The sequence below is a fragment of the Erithacus rubecula genome (genome assembly GCF_903797595.1).
Source record: "Erithacus rubecula genome assembly, contig: SUPER_Z_unloc_2, whole genome shotgun sequence".
NCBI classification, from domain to species: domain Eukaryota; kingdom Metazoa; phylum Chordata; class Aves; order Passeriformes; family Muscicapidae; genus Erithacus; species Erithacus rubecula.
This window is the reverse complement of record NW_027635860.1, coordinates 6277251-6302130: the sequence shown is the minus strand read 5'-3', so window position 1 is coordinate 6302130 and position 24880 is coordinate 6277251. Positions and strand designations below refer to the sequence as shown.

At 38.4% G+C, this 24880-nt stretch overlaps 1 protein-coding gene and 1 long non-coding RNA gene across 9 annotated transcripts in view; one reads left to right on the top strand and one right to left on the bottom strand.

Moving 5' to 3' along the window:
• AOPEP (aminopeptidase O (putative)) overlaps positions 1 to 24880 on the top strand; it is a 186108-nt gene that overhangs the window by 19032 nt on the left and 142196 nt on the right. For 7 of the 8 annotated variants that reach the window (XM_079330950.1, XM_079330944.1, XM_079330946.1 and 4 more), the window contains 2 exons: positions 4662 to 4824; positions 9533 to 9781. In XM_079330950.1, coding sequence (XP_079187076.1) covers positions 4662 to 4824; positions 9533 to 9781 — 412 coding nt within the window. The remainder of the gene's footprint in view (positions 1 to 4661; positions 4825 to 9532; positions 9782 to 24880) is intronic. The other variant, XM_079330949.1, reaches the window with a different exon arrangement.
• Positions 12033 to 19386, bottom strand: LOC306814779. Its single transcript, XR_013777244.1, has 3 exons — positions 19317 to 19386; positions 14579 to 15219; positions 12033 to 12471 (listed from the first exon to the last, which is right to left on the bottom strand). It is a non-coding gene; the product is annotated as an uncharacterized lncRNA (long non-coding RNA).

Below are 24880 nucleotides of genomic sequence, written 5' to 3'. Positions count from 1 at the left end.
ACATCTCTACATGTATGGATGCAGTAATCCAGTTCATACCTGGTCTAAGTGTACTCCCATGCAGATTCCTCCTTCAACACTTGTATTTGCAGGTTTTGGCAAGAGTGTGTTTCCTCCTGTATGTGCCATTTTTGCATTCTGCCTCCTACAAAACTGTTTGATCCTGTAATTTGAAATAGAGGGAGGCCATGTTTGTTTGAAAATAGTGACAGAATACAAATAGAAATGTAACTATTCGAGTATGACCAATAGTGCTTAAAATACCTTGCATTCTTTATGGAGACTTAGAGAAGTTGATCAGAAAAATGGAATTAATAATGCCCTTTGAGAGAAAGCTTGACACTACATGTGTGTGTAATGTGAGCCATTTAAACATTAGATTTATTTTTCTGTAATTGTCAGTTTCACTTTCCTTCAGCACATTACTATAACACATAGAAGCTGCAAATGTATTTAGTCGCAAACACCTTTCCATTTGTTCAATTCATATTCAAGAAGTAGATATTCAGCCATTAAGTGTGAAACAGGCTGGCTTGCTTTTTGTGTGGTTACTCCACTACTATGTAATCCTTGATCTTGTTTTGACATCTGCACTGTGAGTGAGGAGTGTACTGGTACTGAGAAAAAAGAGAGTGCTGAAGAACCACTGGTCCTGGGATTTAGTTAGCAGCAGCAACAGTTGCCTTTGCTTGTGCTCCTCACTTTCCACAAGGCAAAACAAAAGAGTGCCTTATTTGTGTCGATTGATCTCCAGCATGTATCAGGGTCTACAGCAGGGTAGTTGAGAGCTTGTCATGCACTGCTCATCCCTCTGAGCCAGTGCTGAACTAATGCTCTGGCATGACTGTGAGTGAGCTCTGTGGGGAGTTCTGGTTTTCAGACGAGGTTGGAAAATCACTACAATTTAAAGAGTTTCAGAAAGCTGGAGGATTCTTAATCCAGATGCTCCAAAGAGTAGTTTTTACATAACTACTTATGTAGCTGCATGTTTATATATTAGCACTTACCTTGTATGTCTGTTACTGTGTAGGACTATCTCTCCTTTTCCATGGAGGTAGTTGAACTTTTTTGGTTTTCAGTAAATAGTATATTTTGTGGTGTTTGTGTTAGTGCAAATTTGACAAAAAATACACTGGTAAGTAAAAATGTTCATGATGTTCTTGCATCTGGGATTAACAGATATAGCTTTGGCTTTTTTTTTTTTTTTTTTCAGTTATAATGAGCTTTACAGGACTCAAACAATTTTAATGATTTCAGAGATAGCTGAATGCATTAAAAATTCTAGGAAGTAATTACATCATTCATCATTATTACTTCAAGTAAGAGAAATAAACGATCTTAAAATTGTTCTTTTGCACAATTATAAATAGATTACAATTTCCTGCTCTTGTTAAATGTTTGCATGGAAAGTTTTTCACTTTCATCTCATAGAATAGGTGATTGTTGCTGCATCGACAGTTATTAGTGCAGTCATGGCACAATAGATTTGCTTTGCAGAACTGAAAAAAAAATTCAGTTATGGGTAGAGAAAATAACAAAATGTTTTGAAAATATTATTATTGCCTAAAAATAATTATATGTAGGAATCAAGTTGTTTTAAAATTATATTACAAGTAGAAGGACTGGGGTGATCTACTTTTATTTTTCCCATGGACTAACCCCAGCCCAAGCTCTTGTTTTTCCCAATGTGTTTTTGCTTAGTTTGAAGATGTTTTTGTGGTAGGAAATGCTGTGTTTAGTAAGGAGCATCTCATCCCCGTTTCAGCTGCAGTGTTTTCTGTTGTCCTAGAGATGGAGCTGTCTCCAAGGTTGACACAGAAAAGCACAGCGTAGCCAGCGGATGGGGAGAGCAGTGAATAGGAGTTGAGTGAAACTTGTGATCCCAACCTGTGTGCTGGGATAGATCATAGGATACAGATGGAAGAAAACAGAACTGAGCCCACTGACGTGAAGACAGTGAAAGGAAGGAAGAGAAGTTATGGGAGAGGTCAGCCTGGGAGACAATCTTACTGGTTGTGAGAGAAGACACAAGTCCATGAGTTAATTAAGCTGTCTTTGAAACATTGCTTCATGGTTCTCTCCAGAGAGAACTTCTGCCAGCAAAAAGAACTTTTCAGTCACTGATAAGCAAACACACTATTTTCCAGCCCGAAGGATTCTATGCTTCTATGTCATGCCCGTGCATGTGATTTCAGTCAACAAATGTAGGATAAATAAATAGGTATTCTACATAGTTCTCGAGTATGAATGCAGAAGGCATCAAAAACCACTACAGGAAATGGACTGAGCCCTAGGTGGATATACAGAGACCATAAAACTTGGATCTTGCTCTGGGATGATCTACAGTTCACATGATTTCTAAAAGCCATGCAAAGTAAAAGGGGCTTTGGTACCATCACTCTTTTTGCATCAGGTCAGCTCTAAATAGCGTGTGTTCATTGCTAATTTGTATAAATTTCTGAATGCAGTACATGCTGTTCTTCTCTCTGGACTGCTAATCTGATTGCCATTCCTTTTAGACATTGTGTTCAAGCTGTTTGTGGAGTGTTTTTTAGAAAAAAACCCTTTTTGCTTGCTGTAGCCTGTCTTATTGAACTTGTTCCTCACTGTAACACTCTGATCTCTGTTTGCCTAGTACAGGCCAACACCCTTTCCTTTTAGACAATCTCACAGTTGTGATAGCTTTCTCCTTAATACCTTTTGCCATTTGGAACGGTTTTCTCTAACTGCTTTTTGACTTTCATGTTTTTTTCAGAACATAATTGAAAACATGACAGTTTTTTGTTTACAGTTTTCTCTGATGTTATTTAATTTTTAAGAATTTACAATTGACATAACTACATGGAGCATTTTGTAATGCTTTATAGCCTTTAGATGCAACACTAAGTGCAGAACCTCTCAGGCTTGTCCTGCATATATGTAAGTTAGTGGCAAAGTTGTTACTAACTATAGTGTGTGCAGGCTTGGGCCTCTAGCACAGTCTATCAATGAAAATCTGGACATCAGCAATTTGGTATTCTGAAATAATATATTGTTGCTGCCCCAGATGACCTTTTTCTCTCAAGGTGTCATTTGCTTGTCTTGGCTTATTTGTAGTTTTGTTAAGTTTATAATAATAATAATAATAATAATAATTTTTTTTTAAAAGGCAGAGTAAAATTTGGCAAAACTATCCTCCTTAATGTGTTTGGAAAAAATAAGTCCATTCTGCTTACATACTGACAGGAGATTAGAAAAATTACAGGAAAATATGTTCACCTGACAATGCTGACAAAAGGTTTTTGATGGTGGATGTTGCCTAAAGTGGAATGGGGCAAAGGAGTACAAGTGGTTTATAGTGCATATAAGAGGCAAAACTTCATCTGCCTCTCAGAAGAGTTCACAAATGGTATTGTTTTTTCATACTAAATAGAAGGTGGAAAACTTGTTGGGACTAAACAAAAGATTTTTTTCTTTGTCCCTCCTTTGGACAGCCTGACCTTCTTTGGCCATTAAGGTCGGAAATCAAGTGTTGCTTTACAGCAGTTTCTATCTCCTTTCTTCTGTGCCTTGTGGTCTCCACTTAGTTGTGGTCTTTCTTCTTTTTTTTTTCTCTTTTGGTAGTGTTCCATAGCCCTAGTCAGAATACTTTTGCAAAAAAACAAGTACTAAGATTCTCTCAGAATAACTCCAGTTTGTATGTTTCCACCGTTGCCCTAGCTACAGTAATTTGCACATGATTGTAACTCATGCTAGGCTCGTTTCAAAAGAATTAATCTATTAGTATGGTGTAGTAACTGTATTATGACCATAAATGAATACGTGGATGTGATTCTTAAAATATATATATTTTTTAAAGGGACAAACAGAATATCTAAGCCACATTTATATTAATGAAAAGTATTTTGTTCTAAAACATCCTCCACTTCATAAAAATGTGTTGTACATACAGTAATCCTAAACCACACTCCTTGTGTCCCTACATTGTGTTCATATAAGGATAAAACTTAGCATATTTTTACCTCCTAATAGATTCTGATATTTTAGCACCTTCGTGACCAAATTGCTGACTTGGGTAGTATTTAATCTGTGTCTAAGCTTTGATTGCATACTGCCTGGTTGACATATTATGTACCTCAAATAGCTGGGTCCAATTCACAAGCATTACTGTTATTTGTTCAAACTTGCTATCAGTTTATTATCAGTAGCTGGTACTACCCAGAATAAAAAGAAAAGGTTTTGAGTTGTGTGAGATTATACAAACAAGACAAAATCTTAAGATAGTATATACTAGATTGAAAGAGTTTAATTCTAATATTGCATATGTATAAGTATGTATTTAAAGCTGTTACTAGATTTCATGTCTGATGTAATTCTTGGGCAGTAACAGTACAATCATGTTAAATTGCATTACCAACATCCTATTTATGTATGATTTATTTGCAGGTAAAGACATCAGCAGTTAGAGCAAAGTTGCAGGTGCACATAAGCAGTACTTAGAACACAGAATCCATGGTGGTTGCATACAACTGTTAATATATGTCTCAAGGCAATTATTTTTATTCCCTCCACAAAAGTACCAGGATGTTAGGTGGGAGGTTTGGCCCAAAATCTCAAGTACATGAAAATGCCAAGTACCTAACGTGCTGTAATGAGTCTGTACAAATGTTATTTGTTTACAGGTATCTTGAGCTGGTACTACTATGTGTCTATGCCAATGCCAGCATCCACCTTCACTATTGCTGTGGGGTGCTGGCAGGAAGTTAAACAGCAGTCCTTCAAGCAAACAGCTGCTATTGAAACAAACACTGTGTGTTCCTTGCCATCATCCCAAACTGATTTCAGGTTGGTGTTTATAATATTACTGAAAAAATGGATATATGGGTAGCATTTGCATTTACTCTGTGGAATGTGAAAATGAGTCATATTAGCACAGGAATCAAAATAGAACTTGTTTAATCTGAACAGAAAAATCTTGACAGGAAAATAATTCCAAAGGAATTATTTCATGGGAGTGGTTCTTTTTATGTGAAAACAAGCTGCTTAGTGATCAACAGGGTTTGAAAATTCCACTGTCTGCTAGATTTGTATCCTGTATCCATAACACTGCTGCAGAAAGGCTAGGTGCTGTCTTGTTTCTTAAAATACTTGACTTTTTTCTAGATCCCTAGTGACTCATACTACATTATTGCCTACTTACTTGTTTGTTCTGCTCCAGTCTCATTGTACAGATCTAGTTCAGTGGTCCCATAAAATAGAGTTGGACCAATGGTTCTTAGCTGTTTTTTACCAAACTAGTAGAAATGCAGTTATTTTAGATCATCCATTCTTCCTCACAATCTAGTCAAAACTCATTCAGTTTGAATTATTAGAGTGGTTGATGAGCAAAACAATATGTGCCTGAAAATAATGTTTGAAGGTAGAAAACAAGTTTCTGGGAAAATAGCATTTGTTTTCACATGTATTCACCTTAGCAGAAGTCTCAGACATGGGACTTGAAGTCCTCATAAATTACACTCAGATTTTCAAATTCATATCATAGCATCACAGAACAACCCAGGCAGTAATGGACCTTAAAAGTTCATCTAGTCCATACTTTCAATGGAGGGAGTTTAGATGAAGATATCAAGCACCCATTGGCCTTGTCTTGGCCATGTGGCTCCTTGTGAAGAGAGCGACTCTGTGCTCTTTGTGGATACCCTTCAAGTACTGAAATACTGCAATGAAGTTCTCTTTCCCCTTCTCTGAAAAGGCCTAGCTCATTCTGTCTTTGCTCACAGGGGAGGTTCTGCAGCCCTCTGTTCATTTTTGTGGCCCTCCTTTAGAGCCTCATGTGTCTTCCTTGAATTGTGAGGCCCAGGAGGAATGATGCTTCAGCTGCTACTTGACAAGTTCTGCTCAGAATGTGGTGATGCCTCTGTCCCTGTTCCAGCAGTGTCCCTGCAGCTGCAGCCCAGGATCCAGCCTGCCTGTGTCCCTGTTCCAGCAGTGTCCCTGCAGCTGCAGCCCAGGATGCATCCTGCCTCTGTTCTGTCCCTGTTCCAGCAGTGTCCCTGCAGCTGCAGCCCAGGATCCAGCCTGCCTGTGTCCCTGTTCCAGCAGTGTCCCTGCAGCTGCAGCCCAGGATCCCATCTGCCTCTGTCCCTGTTCCAGCAGTGTCCCTGCAGCTGCAGCCCAGGATCCAGCCTGCCTCTGTCCCTGTTCCAGCAGTGTCCCTGCAGCTGCAGCCCAGGATCCAGCCTGCCTCTGTCCCTGTTCCAGCAGTGTCCCTGCAGCTGCAGCCCAGGATCCAGCCTGCCTCTGTCCCTGTTCCAGCAGTGTCCCTGCAGCTGCAGCCCAGGATCCCATCTGCCTCTGTCCCTGTTCCAGCAGTGTCCCTGCAGCTGCAGCCCAGGATCCAGCCTGCCTCTGTCCCTGTTCCAGCAGTGTCCCTGCAGCTGCAGCCCAGGATCCCATCTGCCTCTGTCCCTGTTCCAGCAGTGTCCCTGCAGCTGCAGCCCAGGATCCCATCTGCCTCTGTCCCTGTTCCAGCAGTGTCCCTGCAGCTGCAGCCCAGAATCCAGCCTGCCTCTGTCCCTGTTCCAGCAGTGTCCCTGCAGCTGCAGCCCAGGATCCCATCTGCCTCTGTCCCTGTTCCAGCAGTGTCCCTGCAGCTGCAGCCCAGGATCCAACCTGCCTGTGTCCCTGTTCCAGCAGTGTCCCTGCAGCTGCAGCCCAGGATCCAACCTGCCTGTGTCCCTGTTCCAGCAGTGTCCCTGCAGCTGCAGCCCAGGATCCATCCTGCCTCTGTTCTGTCCCTGTTCCAGCAGTGTCCCTGCAGCTGCAGCCCAGGATCCAGCCTGCCTTTGTAGATGCAGTGTCACATCAGTGACTCATGTTCAAGTGAGTGTCCCCTGAGCTTCGTGTCCCTTTCAGTAAGGCTGCTCCCCAGACAGGCAGGTCACAGACTGTGCTGGCCCTTTGGTGATGTCACCCCAGGTGCAGGAGTGTGCACTTGTCCCTGCTGCACCTCACACTGTTCTTGACAGCCCCAGCCTTTCAGCCTGTCCAGGTCTCTGAGATGGCTCTCCTTTCTGATGTGTCTACCTTAACACCTTTCAAACCCATCATCCAGAATTTTTGTGAAGATGCTGAACAGTGTGGGGCCCAACACAATTGCTGGCGTACTCCACTTGTGACAGGCTGCTAGCCTTAGTGAAAACCACTGATCCCTGCTTTCTGAGTGTGGCTTGTACATCAGTTTTCTACCCATCTTGCAGATCACCTGTCCAGTTTGTATGTTGCTAGTTTGTCCAGGAGAAGGCTGTGGGAAACTGTTGTCAGTGTTTTGCAAAAGTCCGGGCAAAAAACATCCACTGCTCTCCCCACATCAACAGGAATTGCTGTTTCATTGTAGAAGATGATTCAGATTATAAGTATTTGTGTAACATTTTTCTGTTACTCAGTTTGAAACTTTGCTTAAAAATTACTCTTCTTTTTGACAGCTGTTTTGGATAATACTTTGTTAGCATTAAGACAGTGGAACTACTGAAACCTTACAACTTGAGGTCTTAATATGGATTTTTTTTTTTTTTAATAAAAACATTGAACCATTCTAATGACTTGCAGCTTGGTTAAAAAATACTAATTAATCTTGAGTATAGAAATTTTCATACTTTATATAGGATCAATATGAAATGCCTGTTCTAATTTTAAAGGGCTTAAAATTTTCATGAGCTTCTAGAAATTGCTTTGTGTTTATTTCTTGGCTACTTATGTGTTTATAATACAAACTGCAAAAATAAACTGTAGATGTATTCCTCTCAAAAGTATAGTGCATTTGGTGATAGGAATTTATTGATTTTGGTGCAAAAGATTAATCTGGCTCAGTGCTGAACAGAGCAAATGAAAGTTTCTGGGTGTTTTTGTAAAGTTTCTGAGAAGAGGGAAATATTTTTTAAATTTTTTGTAGCAAAATTTAGTGGAAGTTTTAATCAGTGTGATGGTCATAGTTATGAGTTTATCTATGTGATGGTTATTGGATGAGTTAATTGACACATAGTGTGATGTATTTGTAGCAGTTAGTGTCAGTGGAAGAAACAAAATCTTGGGAAAAAAAAAGACAAAAAATCCAAAAATCCTTTGCAAATATGGTGTTTATTTAACATAGACAAAAGGAGACCCTAGGTGTTTATAAGGTTTTCCAGCTAATTGGGACATAAAAATCTGTGTCCTTAAAAATGTGCTCTTACAGTTATATCCAATTAATCTTTATTTGGGAGTTAGCACAGCAGATATTGTTGCTTATTTTAGTCACCAAACCACCATTACTTACAGCAATTACATTATTTGTATCCAAGTGTCAGTGAGTTTGACCTAAGGAGGCTGTACCAAATTATAAATGGAGCAATGATGCTTAGAACTTTATGTCTCCTTATGGTTGTTAAGGAATTGTCAATTTTTTATAAGAGATGTGGTGCTAGCTTTCATGCTCCTGCCTAATCTCAACTCTGATAATAAAATAAGAAGTGACATTGTTTTTGAGCAGAAATATACTAGATTAAAGCACCCATAGGAAAAAAAAATTGTGTAGTGACGGATGTGATTTCTTTACATAAGTAGTCAATGAAAGTAGAGTCCACTTCTTTGACAGAAAGACTTATGTAAGGTGCTAAAGTGTTAATACTTAAGCAAAATCTCATCCCTTTCTACATGTCATCATTTTGTTTTCTGTGTCAGCGTGATCTCCCAGGCATAAGTGCTTTGGGCAATGCTAGGTGCTTTGCCTGTCGAGGCATAGTAGAACCAGATTATTTAAGCTGAAGTTTCAAACCAAGGAGAGGCTGTGCACTGTAGAAAACATAAGTTAACAGGTGAAGACATGAAGCTGATTTCTGTTTAGATATTTGGGCAGGTAACTTATTGTGAAGGTATATGACTCAGTTTTTAGAAAAGATTTTATTTACCCCTCCTTTCATCCAGCTAGAGCTCTAAATATCCTGTAAAAGTACTGTAAAGTAAGGTTGGCCTTATGTGGTATTACTGAATGTCTAGCATGATAAGCCTGAATTGACAACTACTGGCATTTTTTACTTAATAACAATAATAATAAAATTTAGTTTAAATTTTTGGAGAATGTTAGTAACAACAACAGCAAAAAGTCCTTCCTGGAATTAGATTGTAATTGCACCTAAAATAGTTACGTTAATGTTATGTTAATATGTATAGAATTTTATTTTCATAACCAAGTTTGAATAGGAAATCTTGAGTAAATATTTTTGTATTCTTATTAGTTCTCTTTACATATATTTTGAGGACTTATTCTTTTGATGCATATCTGTTATAAAAACAAGGTGTAACTAGTCTCTCTCTTTAAGTTGTAAGTTCGACTCAGATGCAGTAGTGAGCGTTTCAAAGTGCTGCACGTGTGAACAGGGTGAGAGTGCAAATGAGCTGGTTTGTATGGAAATTAATTCTGCTGATATTTAGAGAGTATCCTTCTCTTAGCAGAGTCAGTTGTGCACATTTCTGATACCACAATTAAGTATTGTTTTCTTTTGTTTTGTATTGTCAGATGGCAAGAAGGAGTCTGTGGTCATGTGGAATATCCCTGCCGTTTCCAAAATCCTGCTGCCAAGTTGCAGGCAGTCATTCCTTATCGAGTCTTTGCTCCCTGGTGCCTTATGGAAAGCTGTGAAGAATACTTGGTTCAGCTAATTCCTCAGTGCCTCTCAGCTGCTTATGCCATACTGGGTACCCACCCCTTCTCCAGGCTTGATGTTCTGATAGTTCCTTCCAACTTTTCCAGCCTGGGAATGGCTAGGTAAAGAAATTTCTTAGTATCCAATCTGCTGTATTTTGTTAGGCTCCTTCTAATCAGCTAACAGTTAACAGTGTTAAGTTGCTGTCAATATAAAGTCGCTGTACTATTTTTCTTAAACCAAACTTAAAACTCTTGTTCAGACTTCATGTGAGTAAGTTTGTTTGCATCTTTTGTGACCTTTAATTTTAGTTTTAACAGGGCTTAGGGAAAGAAAATATAAGCTTATTAGGAATGTGGGTCTCAATTTTTACATTTGTCAAACCGACGTTCTTTTATTGGTTCTGTTGATCTAAATACTTGATGTCATTGTCTTGTTTTGTTTTGGCATTGATTTTAGCCTTATATTTTGCTAAAATGGGAGCATGTTAAAATCAAAATCAAAAGTTTCTTTCTAAATGTTTCCAATGTATGAGTTTCTAGTCAAAACTCATATCTTTAGAAGCTGAAGGCAAATAGTAATGATTATATTATGAAGTTTTCATGGAATTGTGAAGGCTCTCAAGCCTGTCCAGGTACCTCTGAATGGCACCTGTTCTCTCCAGCAATTTTACTATACCACTCAGATTAGTGCCATGAGCAAAACCTGGCTTTGTGCACTTGATCCCACTGTCTGTGTCACTTAAAAAGATATTGAACAGTGCCAGTCCCATAACTGACCCCTGAGGAGACCACTTGTCACTGCTCTCCATTTGGACAATGATCCATTCACTGCAACCTTTTTGAGTGTGACCATTCAACCAGTTCCTTATCCACTGTGTGGTCCTTCCATAAAATCCATGTCTCTCCAGTTCAGAGACAAAGGTGTTGTTCAGGACAGTGTTCAATGCTTTATGTTCAAGTAGATGACATCAGTTTCGTTTCCCTTGTTGTAACCTTGTCCACCACTGTTGTAACCCCATCTTAGAAGGCCACCAAATTCTCAGGCATAGTTTGTCATTAGTGCAGCCATGTTGGCTGTCACCAGTCACCTCTTCATATTTGATGTGCCTTCACACAGTTCACAGAAGGATCTGCTCCATGCTTTTGCTACATACCTTGAGTAGAGGCTGACTGTCCTGTAGTTCCCCAGGCCATCCTTCTGTACCTTTCTAAAAATGGAGGTTGTGTTTCGTTTTCCAGTGAGTGGGAATTTCACTGATGCCAGTAAGATCATGGCTCTGCAGGCCATGTTTATTCCCCATACTGCATGTATTAATATAGAGGCTTTTAAGCTGGGCCCTTGAGGAAACTGACTTACTGGCTGGAATTCCTTTGTACTGCCCTTGAGGTGCCCTTGTGCTGACCTGTGTCCTCTCTCCAGGCTCTGGGCATCATATGAATGGAATGAAGTTCCCCTTCCCCAGCAACTTTAGTTTAAAGCTCTCTTCACAAACCTGGCAAGTCAAAACTGAAGCTCTTACCCTTCCTGACAGATGGACCCCATCAGCAGGCCAGGTTTCACAACCTGGTCCAAGTCGCCAAATTCCAAGAGTGGCACCAGTCCTATAACCTTTACTGATTTGCCAGATTTGATTGGCCCTTTCAAGCTGTAATTTTATTTTTTTTTTTACAGCTTTCCTCTTTCAATCCTCTTTTGGGTTAAAAGTAGAAAATTATGTTGGTGCATTAGTTCTGCTAGTTCTTCACTCAATGAAAGCATCAAGTTGGTTTGTGCACCTACCATAAATTCTCCAGTTCTTTGCCTGGTGGTTTGATTTGGCATAAGGTGTGGTACTGTGTGCCATATTCTCGTAGCCATATGAAATTTGCTGCTGCTTGGCAGTCTTCTGTGACTTCAAAGGCATGCTACTAAAGGGTTGGCACAGGGCCTTTCTATAATTGAGGAAGAAACCAGCCATTTGACTTAGCTGTGAGATAAAAGCAGGGTTCTGTGGAACCATGAAAGGCAAGACACACAAATAGTTCAAAATGAAAGAGAAAGCAGGTAGACTTTGCAGATGGGCCAAAATTATAGCACACAGTAGGAGAAATCTTCAAGATTTAGTTGTTGAAATGCTATTACTCTTCGGGAAATTTTTAGTGCCTTCCCTGCATGTACCTTTTCCAGAATTTATAGGGAAGAGGTACCTGCAGGGAATTCTGTTGCAAAACCATCTGTCATTATCTGAGTCCAGGCTGCATGTTCAGAATACTGTGTTTTCTTTGTGAAGGGGATGAGAAAAACCTGTGCTTTTATTCCCCTATGCATCATCTAACCACTGACAGTTCCAAGCAATCCATATTATTGAAAACAAGGATGAAAGAAGGGTGTGCATACTTCCTGATACCTGTCATTTAACAGTGCATCAAGCCAAACACTTTTCAATTTTTCGGAACTTAACTAATTTAAGGTTAAATGTCAGGTTGTATTTGGACAGGAGATTATTAAGTGACTCATAATAGCTGATTTGTTCTTGTTTTATGTGATTTTCCTAATATGTATATAACTTATATGTATATAGCAAGCTACTTAAATGGTTAATTCCTATGCATGCAATGATAATTGCCTAAATTGCTTAAACTAACAATAAGTTGTGTGCAAAACCATGTCAAACCCATACAAAGAAAAAAAGTTAGCAATTACATTGGGTTTAAAAATTGGCTGTAGTATTTAGTTTTTAATCTTCTAGTCCATCTGTAGCAGTAAAAACATAATACAGCATGCCAGCACATAGAAGGTGTTGTTATGAGAGCTCTAATTGTACTCCTGTCTACCAGGAAAGGAAAAAGACATGAATTTTAGTCATTATCTGAAGTATTAGGGCTTTTTTACAGCATTTGGTGCTTTTCTTCGTTCCTCTGTTGATTATACTTACTGTGCTTTTCACATCTCAGAATGCTGCTTTTTTAGGAGGGATGTTTCCCCAGCATTTTAGATTGGTATGAAATTATGATAGTTCTTGCACAGAATTTTCTAATGAGGTGTTTTGAACTGTCTATTTCAGTGGCAGCTACTCTGGGTCAGCTGCATTTTTCTTGTAGTCTGACAGATACGTTTTGAGCAAAAGTGTAGTTGAAAGCATATTCATTGTACTTGTCTTTTCTGTTCATGTTTTCCTGTGTTTTTAAACTTGCTATGCTTTTCTGTATGGAAATACATAATAATTACAATTATTTCCTCTTGCTTCCTAAGATCTTTGAAGCTGGAGGATTTAGTTTTGCGCTCTTTAGTTTTATATTGTTTAGTTTAAGTGATTCTGGGCAGCTTCTCATAAATTCATGCTAGTAAAAGAACAATGTGGCCTACACATCTTTGTTTTATTATGTTTAACTGTTCAGAAATTAAATTCATAAAGCATTGTGGGCCAAATTTAAATAGCTTAAAAGCCTGAGATTCAATGCTTTCACTAGAATTTTGATAATCTTCAGAACATGTAACAGCAGTTAGTTATCTAATTTTAAGTTCTTTCACTAGCAGAAGAGAGTGAATTTGAGTAAAAGGAGTAGGGAAATGTGTCAGACTACAAGACCCTACCGCTTGTAATTAGGTTGTTCATGGAAGAGATCCCTGACCACACACTACACTGAAAGGTGTATATCATTCATGCACTCAGAGGACTAAGAGGTTAAAATCAGGATGTTAAAAGTAGCACTGTGTTTTGATGCTTTTGATGATATGGTACTTCCCGAGGAGCTGCTGACCCCATTGGTATTTAAATATCAGAGTTATTTCACAGTTACAGATGCTCTCATATGAGCCAGAGGTACTCACATGAACAGAGCTGAAGGAGAGGTTTTAGGTGAAAAGTAGAGTCTGTGATTTAGCTGATTGTTTGGCCTTCTCAAATCAGTACACTCCCAGTCCAGTTTCCTTGATTCCATTTGAAAGCCTAGTGTTCTGACGTCTCTTCTCACTGACCCACAACTCAATTTCCTTTCCTTTTTTCAGAACCTGAAGATACTCTGAATTCCTAGTTCTCTCCTGAGGGAAAATATTCTTTCAAATATAGAAGCTCTAACTTTTGGTGCCACCTGAGCCTGCACTTGAGACTTTGACTTCTCTTGCAGTGTTTAACTGCTTTAGCTTTTTCACAGTCACATCAATCTCTTGTGTTTCTGTGGTGGTAGAAACTGCTTAGCAGCTTTCCACTTCTTCAGAACAAATGTGCTGGTGTTTATTTTACTCCCCTGAGAACTGTAAGCCTTTGCATTCAGTTGAAATTCTGTTTTTGAGGCAATCGTTTTTAAAGTTGTTTTTTTTCCAGCACACATTGTTTAAATAAGATTACTTTAAGTAAGATTACTGTTTTGTTTTTTTTTTTTTTTTTATTACTGTGTTAATGTACTAGTTTTTTAGTAAGTGCCAGCACAAGGAAATATCCAAGTATTATGTATGAATAACTTTTCTAGGCACTTCACATGTTGCTGGGATCTAGAAGAGTGTAATGAGGAACGTGTCCTTTTGTATACCACGCTCCTAGTTTTTCCTTAATACTAGTATTGACTTTGGAATAAATGGACATCTGGTCTAACCTAGTTTATCTACATTTACAGACAATTTTGCCCAGCAAAGCTAGTGGAACCAAAGAACTTCTAAGCAAGATTCTGACATTTTCAAAACAGGATCCTAATGTTTGGTTATTTGAATTCTATTTAGGCTCTAAAATTACTGGCCTTATTTTCAACTGTGCTGCACACTCTTAAAACCCAAATGGTTTCTGAGGATGAGGATGCTTGAAATAGTCATAAATCGGGTCAGCTTATATAGCTGACTAAAAATGGATTTAGCAAGCCAGCTTTCAATTCCTGTTCATAAAGATCTTATTCACTCTTCCCCTGTCATGTTAAAAAATTTGGTGCATACACTTTGGTACATACACTTTTCTTCTTTGAAGAAAGAATATCTGTTTCTTTAGAAAATATTATATCAACAGAACTCTTGAGTCTTTTCAGTCTGTGTCACCAAGGTTGTTAACTTCTTAAATTGAAAAGAGAGAAGACTGAAGCAGCCTCTTTGATCTGTGGGTCTGTAGTCACCATTTGTCTGTTCTGTATGTCTGCAATGTTATGATGACAACTGATAAGCCCATAGAAAATCACCCAGGACTACTGGAAAACAATCAAATGTCAAAGTTAAATGTAAAACCTTTAATATTGTTCAGTCTTGCAGAACTGTGTTTTACTATATGATACAACTGTAGAAGCCTTTTCTGAGTCAATACAAATGTAGACTCACTTTTTTGTGCATTTCCAGTGTTTTGACAAAATACTTGCAAGAGTAATCCTTTAACATTTAGTTTATTTTTTATATATCACTAGTTGGTTATCCACACAGAAATAATAATGTAAAAAAATTTAAAACTACAAGTAAGTATACAGTGAAATTAAAATGGAGTCTTACCTGTGATAGCAGTATATCAGAGTATGTGACTGTACAATATATGCATATGGACTTAGTGTCATTTAGAAGTTGTGTGAATTGGTACAAAGAGGTACCTGGGGCAACCACCAAGTCGCAGCTGAAATGCAAAGAATAGATTTATTTAGTTGACCTGCTAACAGCATGTGGCAGGGACCCACAGAAACACAGGCTCTGTTAGGCTTAGTTTGCCCTAGTGCACAGTGGGGAGCGTGCTGCCTGCCCCAATATATATTGTGCATATGGAGTTTATTACAAGGTGGTGTTTTTATGATCTCATTCTCTCCCAGCAGGAGGCTCAAGCATATCTGTGTTATCTCTACACAGAAATTCTACTTCTCCAAACAGGTAGAGAATGAACACTAGGAACAGTTGTAGCATTCCTACCTGCTAGGTTGCTTTGAGAGAAACGATTTCCTCCTTCTCACCAAATTTTCTGGTTTTAACCCTTTCCTCCCAACTGTTGTTGAAAGTATTTGCTGATATTATTAGCTGAAGCCTGAAGTATAGTTTGGTACTGCAGCAATCACTGTCCTTCATCCAGTTGTTGTTTTGGTATCAAAACAGGATTTGGAGTACTTCAGGCATAATGTATTTCCTTATTGATGTGCCCTGCTGGTCTATTAACTCCTAATGGGTCGCGTTTTGACAGAGAAGCCAGATGTATGTTCTGCAGTATCAGGGAGATTTCTTTTGCCTTTCTGATAGTTTTCCATAGAGCTTTCTCAGTGCTTTTGGAAGAGAAGGTGCAACATTTGCCTGTCATAAGATGCATCTCTTATGGGACAGGATTACAAGAGATAACATCTAGTCTGACATTATTGACCAAAATCAATACAAAAAAGGATGCTTAAGAACATGTGGCCTTACCTGTGTTTCAAGTATGCAACTTTATGTGGTTACCATTTGTAATTTTATGAGATGAATAAAGAATATTGTTAGGAGTTTAAAAATCACTTGCTTCTTTTGCTGTGTGGCACATGAATTCTTAAAGGGCTTTTGGCCATTGAAGCTGGAGAGGTGGTGGGGCTCTTTTAATTCTACTGTAGAATAGTAACTGCATGTTTTTAAAGTCTAGGATTAGAATTATGGCAGAGCCTGTTAAGATAATTATAGTTATATGGGTGCCTAAGCATTTGCAATATAAATTTGTTTTTCAGTGGTTTATAACTGCAAAGTCTTGTTCCCAGCTTAAAGCTGACATAAAGTGGTTGGCTTAGGAAAACTAGGTGTAGCTATTGTACCCACATATGTGAGAGGCCAGCATGTTTCTATGCATACTGTGTTTATATATGTATAAATATGTATATATGTACATGCCTAATATATATCCATACATGCCCTTTATTTATGTGCATATATAGATGTGTAGGTAATACTAATGATTTTATTTTTATTGTATGAGTTGCTTGGTATTTATAAAGTAAAAATATAATTTTCCCTCAAAAGTGGCCTGTTTACAGAAAGCTAGAATATGGAGAAATTTAAAAACTTATTGAATACTGTGATTTTGAAATTAATTTTCAGAGTTCTTTCTCCCTGTGTCTTACTATCTCTAACTCTCAACTTTTTTCTCCTTCCAGTAGAAATGTACAAGATGTTGAAAATTACTTTTTCTTGTATATCAGTAGCAATATAGTCTATCCACTGTTTAAAATTCAGTCAGCAGCATTAGACTGTTCCACTTAACTTTCTGAATTGTGTAAATAGTAAAGTGCTTATAAATGCAGAGATTTTGCATGTATATGCTGAGTGGTAAGAAAGAAGGTAATAAATGCAGCCAATTGTTTTGAAACCTGAAGCTTAGTTTTTAAAGGGCCAAAAGGAAGACATGGTTCAAAGCAGCCACAGGCTTCTGTCATGCAGTTATCTCTGATCTGACTTGCCATACCAAGTATGCAAAGCTTTCTTAGTCTTTATGATAATTATTAGTAGTCTGCAATTTACCAGCCCCACCTAGGAAGAATCTGATCCAGGTAAAAGATTTTAGATTTTAAATGTAGAGTGCAAAACCAGTGATACTTAAAACAAACAAAGTACAGAGAAATCATTAAATCCATGCATAATACTTCACCTCTGGCATTAGTTGCCAAGTGCTAATGTCAATCTTTTTGCTGTAGGCTTGGTTTCAAGTTTAAACAAACCCCACCAAAACTATGCGAACAAAATGGTGGCTTTATTTACCTTTGTTTTGTTGCTAACAGGAGTCTGATTTAAGGATCCCTAACTCTCTCCGTGAGTGACTAGCAGTTTGAGTACTTGCTGGTGAAAAGCTCAGAGGAGGCGAAGAGATTTCATATTTCTATAAATCATGGTGTTGCTGAGCAAAAACTGTGCAATCCTGTCCTTATGAGTAGTAGGGAGGAGTATGGGCAGTTAAGTGATCCATTCCTAGGCTCCGTCTTTTTAATCTGGCTAGGGAAACTTTTTGGTTAGAGAGTTGGATAGACAGTTTTGGCTTGCCTGTGCTCTGCTTGCATACCTCTGGCCTGGAGCAATAGTTTTGTGTACACTTATGAGACCACACTGTTCCCGGTTTTGGGCTGCATGCTTATAACAGACACAAAGTGAATCAGGCTTCTGCTAGCATAATTATGCTGTTTGAGAAAAGCCTGATAGAGCTAGATTTGTTTAACCTGGGAGAAGATATTCTAACAGAGACTAATCACTGTCTCCTGCTATCTGAGCACATGGTTGCAGAAAAGACGGAGCCATGGTTCTCTCAGAAATAGGGAAAATAAGTGAAGCAACATTCGCAACTTGTACTGATAGATTTCAGACTCGATACAAAGAACCACAGTTACTGTGGTTAAACACTGAAACAGATGCTCCAGGGAGCCTGTGGAACCTCCATCTCAGGATGCAGTGAAAAGAGGCTTCTTCAAGCTTATTTTTTTTCCTATGATTCCAAGCCTTCAGTGCTTTTACCTGTGCTACTCCCTTGGCTTTATGTTCTGTTGCAAATGACACCTCCCCCTCCATATTACCTATATGACTCATTCATGCTGCCCTAGTATTTTGAGAGCCTTTCAACAATTAAAGTATTTTATTTTCCAAAAAATCTGGGGAAGTAGAAGGAATGTATTCTTGTTTTGCAGGTAACTAATTGGTGGGTGTAGATGTTACAGGACATCATTTGAAGAAACACGTATTTCCTAATTCCCTTTTCCTCTCCAATCACTTGCAAAGGTTAAGTAAGGAACTGTACCCATATCTTTTGGACCCAAACTGAGTGTTCTAACATTGCACTAGCCTTTCCATCTTTTTCTTGTTTTTGATAGTAGGTACTAGCTACCTTCAAGTTTGTAAGACTTCAAACTTCTGGGTTGCTAGGAGTAACAACAGTCTGTCTTTAACTGAAATAAGGTATGGTACTTCTGCTTTTTACTCTTTGTTTAAAAAAAAAACCCAAGTATTTTCATTATTATCTCTTATCTTGGAAGATGCAAATTTCACATGTAGAAGTTCCAGTACACTAAAAATAGTAACAGCTGTTGAAATTGAGGGTAAGGAATGGGATTTTTAGTGATGGCAGGTCTAATATCCTAATAGAGGATTCTAATATTATTCTTATTGCATGTGGTGTCATCTTCTATGGAATGTTTTGGCAATAGACTGATTCTATCCACTTGTTTAGAACTTGTTTCAGAATGTGGTTAAGCCTTTGGAAATGCCTTATTTAATGCTCATGAGGTACTCCTGCAGTATGATTGCCATTGAAAGAAAACCATTGTGAGTGTGGGTAGTGATGGTTTCGTTTAGTGGTTCAAGATGTTGTCCAATGTCAATTTTACTGTTTTACTTAGTTGAATGAAGAGACTGAATTGAAGAGAGTTGAATGAAAGAATGTTTTTTTTTGTTTGTTTTCCACTGGGAAATCATTTTAGGTGATATAAAATTAAAATATGGGACTTTTCATTAGTGATTGATTGTAAGTGTGACTATCACAATTATTTTTCTAACAATTTTATCTTTCTGGTGGTGTAAGCTGAGCTCAGACTGAACCAACAGTATAGTATTCTACAAGAAAAATGGCTTTAATTTTTTCCTTATACATCACTCAATCCCTTAAAAAAATCCCCACAACAAACAAGCAAACAAACTCCTCTTGCCCCCTCTTCCTCCTTCAGCTCTACAACAAGTGTTTGTGCTTAACTCTGTGGAAAAATGGGAACCCATGAGCCAAAAATCTCTTACCTGCTTTAGAGGAACTGTGTGCCTGTTGGGATTGCTCTTTAGGGATCTGAGAGTCCTTGGCAGCATTCTGAAGTGACAGAAGTAAATGGTAGACAAAAGAGATTAACGTGTTCAGAGACCGTTGCAGTTGTTGGTTGATTTTGCAACTTGTTGGAATATTTTGTAATTGGTAGTAGCTTATGTCCTTTTTTTGTGGGTCTTTTTAAGCAAATTGACCCAAAGGTTCTTTTAATAAAGAGCAAAACCAAAATCCAGACCAAAACTAGTTAAATTCATAATAGAAGCTGTGATAGGAGGAAATTCTAGTCTAAACTGTTGTGAAGCAAGTGGAAGGACCACAGAATGTTTACAAACAGATAGAGATATCTTTGTAAGATTTATGTTTCTTCTAGTTTGTGAGTCAGACTGCTGATTTTGTTATTTCTCCAGAAGTGTGATTGTCAGGTAATTTCAAGTGCCCAACACAAAGGGGCTTTTAGATCTTCTGAAATACACAAATACCAAACTATTTCCTCTGGGGCAGAGATTCAAGCTTTTGGGGTTTTTTCCTTCCAGAAAGCTTGAGAAGAAAGACAAATTAGAGGAAAAAATAGCATAAAATCAAAAGAATCCAGACAGGACATTTAGAACATCACTACCAAGTAGTGGAGATTAGATGCTTCTCTGCAAGTAATAGTTTTTCTTGTAACTATATTTCTTCTACATTTCTCCACAAGGCTTCCCTCAACTTATCACAGTCATCTTCTATAGTTAGTGGAATCATTCATTGGTCATTAAGGATGATTCCTCTTCCATGGCCACCATCAGAAGTTGTAAGATTATTGTTTTGATTTTACTAAAATTTCCTTACTGAGTGCTAAGTGGTTGGGTAGTTAAAAGTTAAAAGAGGCCTTCACCACTACACTCCTTTGCAGTGGGGATTTTGATCTTGTGGTTTTCCAGTGGTTCAAGGTTAGTTTCTGTTCCCAAAATTAAGCAGTTTCTCCAGGAAATTCTTGCACAAACAAAACCTGGTGGTGAAAGCTCTGGCCTTATATAAATCAGGAGATAGGCCTGCCTCTCTTGTGACGGTTGGGGTTTTATTTATATTTGGGGTTTTTTTGAGACCTCCTACAGGACTTCCTGCTGTCATATACCCATTGCCTCTTACTGGTAACTTTATCTTCCTAGATCTGTTTAGTTTTAGGTCTTATTTATGTTTGAGCTCTTTGAAAACTTGTATCAAGGTGTCTTTTTTAATAGCACTGGCACTTTGGATTTTCCCCATTTTTTCCAGCTGCTGCAAGTCTGCTTTCTCAGTTCTATAACATTTGCACCCTCTGTGCTATTGTACAGTTAAGTCTCTTTTCCCCATATATTGTAATTTAGTACTAGCTTTGATCATGACCATTCAGTTAAGTTTTCCTCTGCTTAATGACTTCGATCCTATGATTCTTGTATTTGCTGGTCTTCCTGTTTCTTTGCTGTAATATCAATCTCTCATTTGGGGAGACTTCATTCCTGAAGAACAGTTTTATTGAATTTGTATTGTTAAGCAGCTTATTTGAACTTAGAATGATTCTTTTCACTTGAACATTTTGCTAATTCCTTTTTTCCTATGCTCACCAACATCTGCTAGAATGGGCCTTCTCAAGGGCCTAAGTCACATTTCAGTTACTTTTGATGAGAAGTAATAGCCAAAAGTTTTAGTGCCTCTTGATCAATTGCTAGTTGTCTAATCAAAGTTCTTATACTCCCTTGCCATGTGAGGTCTGAGGTTTTCCTCTAATTTTGGCACAGTGGGCTTCAAGCTTTTCTAGGCCTTTTCAGGTCTGAGTTTGGCTTATCATCTTCAGGAGACACCTGCATGTGTTAAAAGGCACAACTGTCATCTGTCACATGTCCTATGCTTTTAAAAATTAATCCAGTCTGTTTGGCTAGTGTTACTATTTTGACATTTTAATTCTGATTACTTAATGTGCTTCTGAATCCACTGCTTAGATGTGATTATGATATTCAATAAGCTGCTGCTCCTGTTTGGCTAAGAGTGCAGTACTTATTTTTCAACTCTGCCACCATCACATGCTGGCAGCTTTGAACCTATTTTGCCAAGGAATATAATTTCTTCTTTCTATCTTGCTTCTTTCTACTGTGTGTAACTTCCAGATGCTTTACCATTTTACCACTGTAGTACTGTATTTTTTTTTCTTCAAAATGTAATAGCTTTCTGCTTATTTGGTTTGTGCGAGAACATTGGGACATGAGTGGATAAGTGGTTTATCACACTTAGAGGTTTTTATTTTTAGATGAGAGATTATTGTTGTTTACAAGGCCTGATGGCTAGCAGAACTGCTAAGAATAGCTTGAGCAATGTTACATTCTCAGCACAGTACACATTTTTGGTAGATACTATAAGAAATACTTAGACCAGCAACTGTAGAGAGATCTTACAATCCTTCGCTGTTATTTTTGGAGTGTGTGTGTTGAGAGGCTTTGCCAGCCTTCTTTTTTGATTTTTTTCCCCCTGTAATAACACGGGAAGAGACATAGTACTGTCTTGCATGTTTTGCTTGAAATAAACTCTTTGGATGCTGACTTGACTCTCAGATGTTTTGTCCCAGAGGCCTATAAACTTGAGAAATTTAGTTGAGCTACGTGACTTTTCATGATAGGTTTGAGTCAGTCCAGCTTTTAGGCAGTGAATATGTTATGTACCTGTTTTGCATTGAAGTCAGTCTTAAATGCTAAATGTTCACAGTAACGGTGTTGAGCTAATTTCTGCTTTATAGATCAGCTTGCTTAGACCCAGGCGAGTAACTTTACAGATTCTTCTATATGTCTTTGTATTTCTGCCTGAAAAAAAGTAGTCTTACAAATTCCACACTTTTAATGGAGTTCACAAGTAATACAGTGCAAATGTATTGGATGAATAAATAGTCTGAAGTAGTCAGTATGGAGACATCCTGCATCTATATTCTGTGCAGTTGGAAAGATGTACTTTCTCCTTGATTTAGTCTGGCTCCCTGAGCTAAAGATTCCTTACATTACCTTTGGAATGAAATGGTGCACAACTGGAACAGAAATTCCTCTCTAGTTTCCATAAGAAATAATCCATCTTGCCAGCACCAAAATCTCTCTGAAACAGGTTGGAACCTGTAAATGACTGAAGGACTTGCCATAGAAACACACTGGTAATCCAAATTAGCATACAAACTACGTGGAATACTGTTTTACTGTACTTTTTACATGCAGTAACCACGCAGTTGACACCAACGGGGATATCTTGCAGGTAGGAAAGGTGATTTTATCTAAAACAAAGCCTGAAACAAAGTAGGTTTCCCTTGCTCACTGTCACAGGAGCATAAGAATGTGTAGAATGTCCAAGAAGTCAGTCCGGCAGACTTCATTTCTGTCTGGCACACATTTCTGTCCAGACGTTAGGCTGTGGATTAGTTGCCACGACTGGAAAGACACGCTTCAAGTCCTGACATCTCCTGAGTTCTTAGCTTGTAGGTTGCCTCTTTGGAGGTAACAGTGTTATCTTCCCCTTTGTGAGTGATCAGGCTTTGATCACTACTCTTTGTCTCTGGGTTTGGATATCACTGAAGCCTAAGTGACCTGGGAGCTTGATGACCTGCGAAGTTTTGTGCCATTAACACAGGACATTCTGAGAGATTTGGCCCCCTCTGTGTTCCTCTGGGTGCTACCACACCCATGGATTCCCTTTCATTCTCTGTTCATGCTATTGTAATTCTCAGCACTACTCCTGCCAAAGATGAAACACTACTGCGATGTTATAATTCTGTGACTTAGTTTTTGTTCTCTTTATGACATTTCTTCACAAAAGTTTTGTTAAAAGGTACATCTTGTGACAACTTGTGGCTGTGGTGTTAAATCTGGACTACTAAAACAGAGGACAGTTTTTGGCAGGACATGTAGGCCAGTAACAACCTTATTTAAGGCATGTGGATATACAGAGAGGAGATGCAGAGCCATTCTGAATCCTCTGCCTCGTGTCAGCAAGGTAAAGATGCTGATCAACAGAGTACACAGACTTACTCTCTGAAGAATATATACCACTAAGTTAAACCAGCCTACTCAGGAGTCTACTTGTGGCCCAAGAAGATTCAGACAATACAGAAAAAAACATAATGAAAAATGTGACTGTATCATAACTAGCATGACAACCTGGTTGTGACAAACCAATAATACTCGCAAAGCCTCTTGCTTGGCAACAACCAAATCAGTTTTGGAGACTACAAGACTTAACTATGCTTATGTCCAACTGACTGGAACTCTTGCAGAAATCAGTATGTAGAAGTAACACCTCAGGAAAAGGTGTTGAACTGAAAACGTCATGAAAACCAGTGTGTTGATATTATACTCATATCTAAAAAGTGTGAAATGACTATACCAAGAAAGGGTTTTGCCACGAAAGCAGGATGTAGCAGAATTAAATCAGTAAAACTCTATGAAGCAGTGTCTGTTTCCCGAGAGTAGCTTGATATGATTAAACTTCTTGTGAGTTGACATCAGCAGGAGCTAGATGCATCACATTGATCTGGGCCAGTGTTTGAGCAAGTAACTTTGATCTGAGAAACTGGTAACTTAGATTTTTGGCTTAATATCAGCTAGAGGATATAACTGATGGAGAAATAAGCTTCAAGAAGCTGGTAAACAATACCTGCTAAGTTTTCCTTGTTCAAGTTCAGGATGTACAGTTTTCAGTCTCTTCCCAACTCCCTCTTTTCCCATATCATTGTAGTTAGCCGTAGAATCTACCAAATCAGTCATGGGTATTATACCATAACCTTCATGGTTTCTGGATAAGACTGATAGGTGCTTTGAGAAATGGTTGAAGCAGTTGATGGAAGCAGCTTTAAGATCTGTGAGGTAGAGGAAGATTTCAGAAAAATTGGAGTAAGAGAGACTTTGCTTTTTGTATATGCTCTGGCTATCACTTTGTTTTTTAGTTTTTCATTTTTTGTTAATGCTGTGTTGATTGCTAGAAGGCGTTTTCCATCAAAACTGAAATGTTTTCTTGGCTGGCCTGGAGATACCATCCTGTCCTGAGCTGAAGGCTTACTTTAAGCTGCTCACACCTGTGTCACCTTCTGGCTGGACAGTCCACTCCATATTCAGTATGCACTGTGTAAAACAGGAAGTTTTGGGTTTTTTTGTTTGTTTTGTTGTTGTTTTTTTGTTTGGTTGGGGGTTTTTTTTGTGGTTTTTGGGGTTTTTTTGGGTATTTGGTGGGGGTTTTTTGTTTGTTTTTTGTTGTTGTTGGGTTGTTTTTGTTTTCCCAGAATTTGGGTTATGTTTCAAGGCTTTTAGTATCTCTGTCATACGGGCATACAAAATCCCATGAAGACCCTGTGGTGACAGGAAGAAACTGAGGAACACCAATGTTTATCCAGGGAATAAAACGTCAGTGAGGTTGCTCCAATTTTGCCACATGAACTCTTCTAGGAAATAGGAGACCGGATACACTGTGCCACCTTACTGTCAGGAGCAGAAGGAATGTTGTTGCCCATGCTTGCTTTTCATAAATATATAATACTGCATATAATAATAGAAATGGGGGG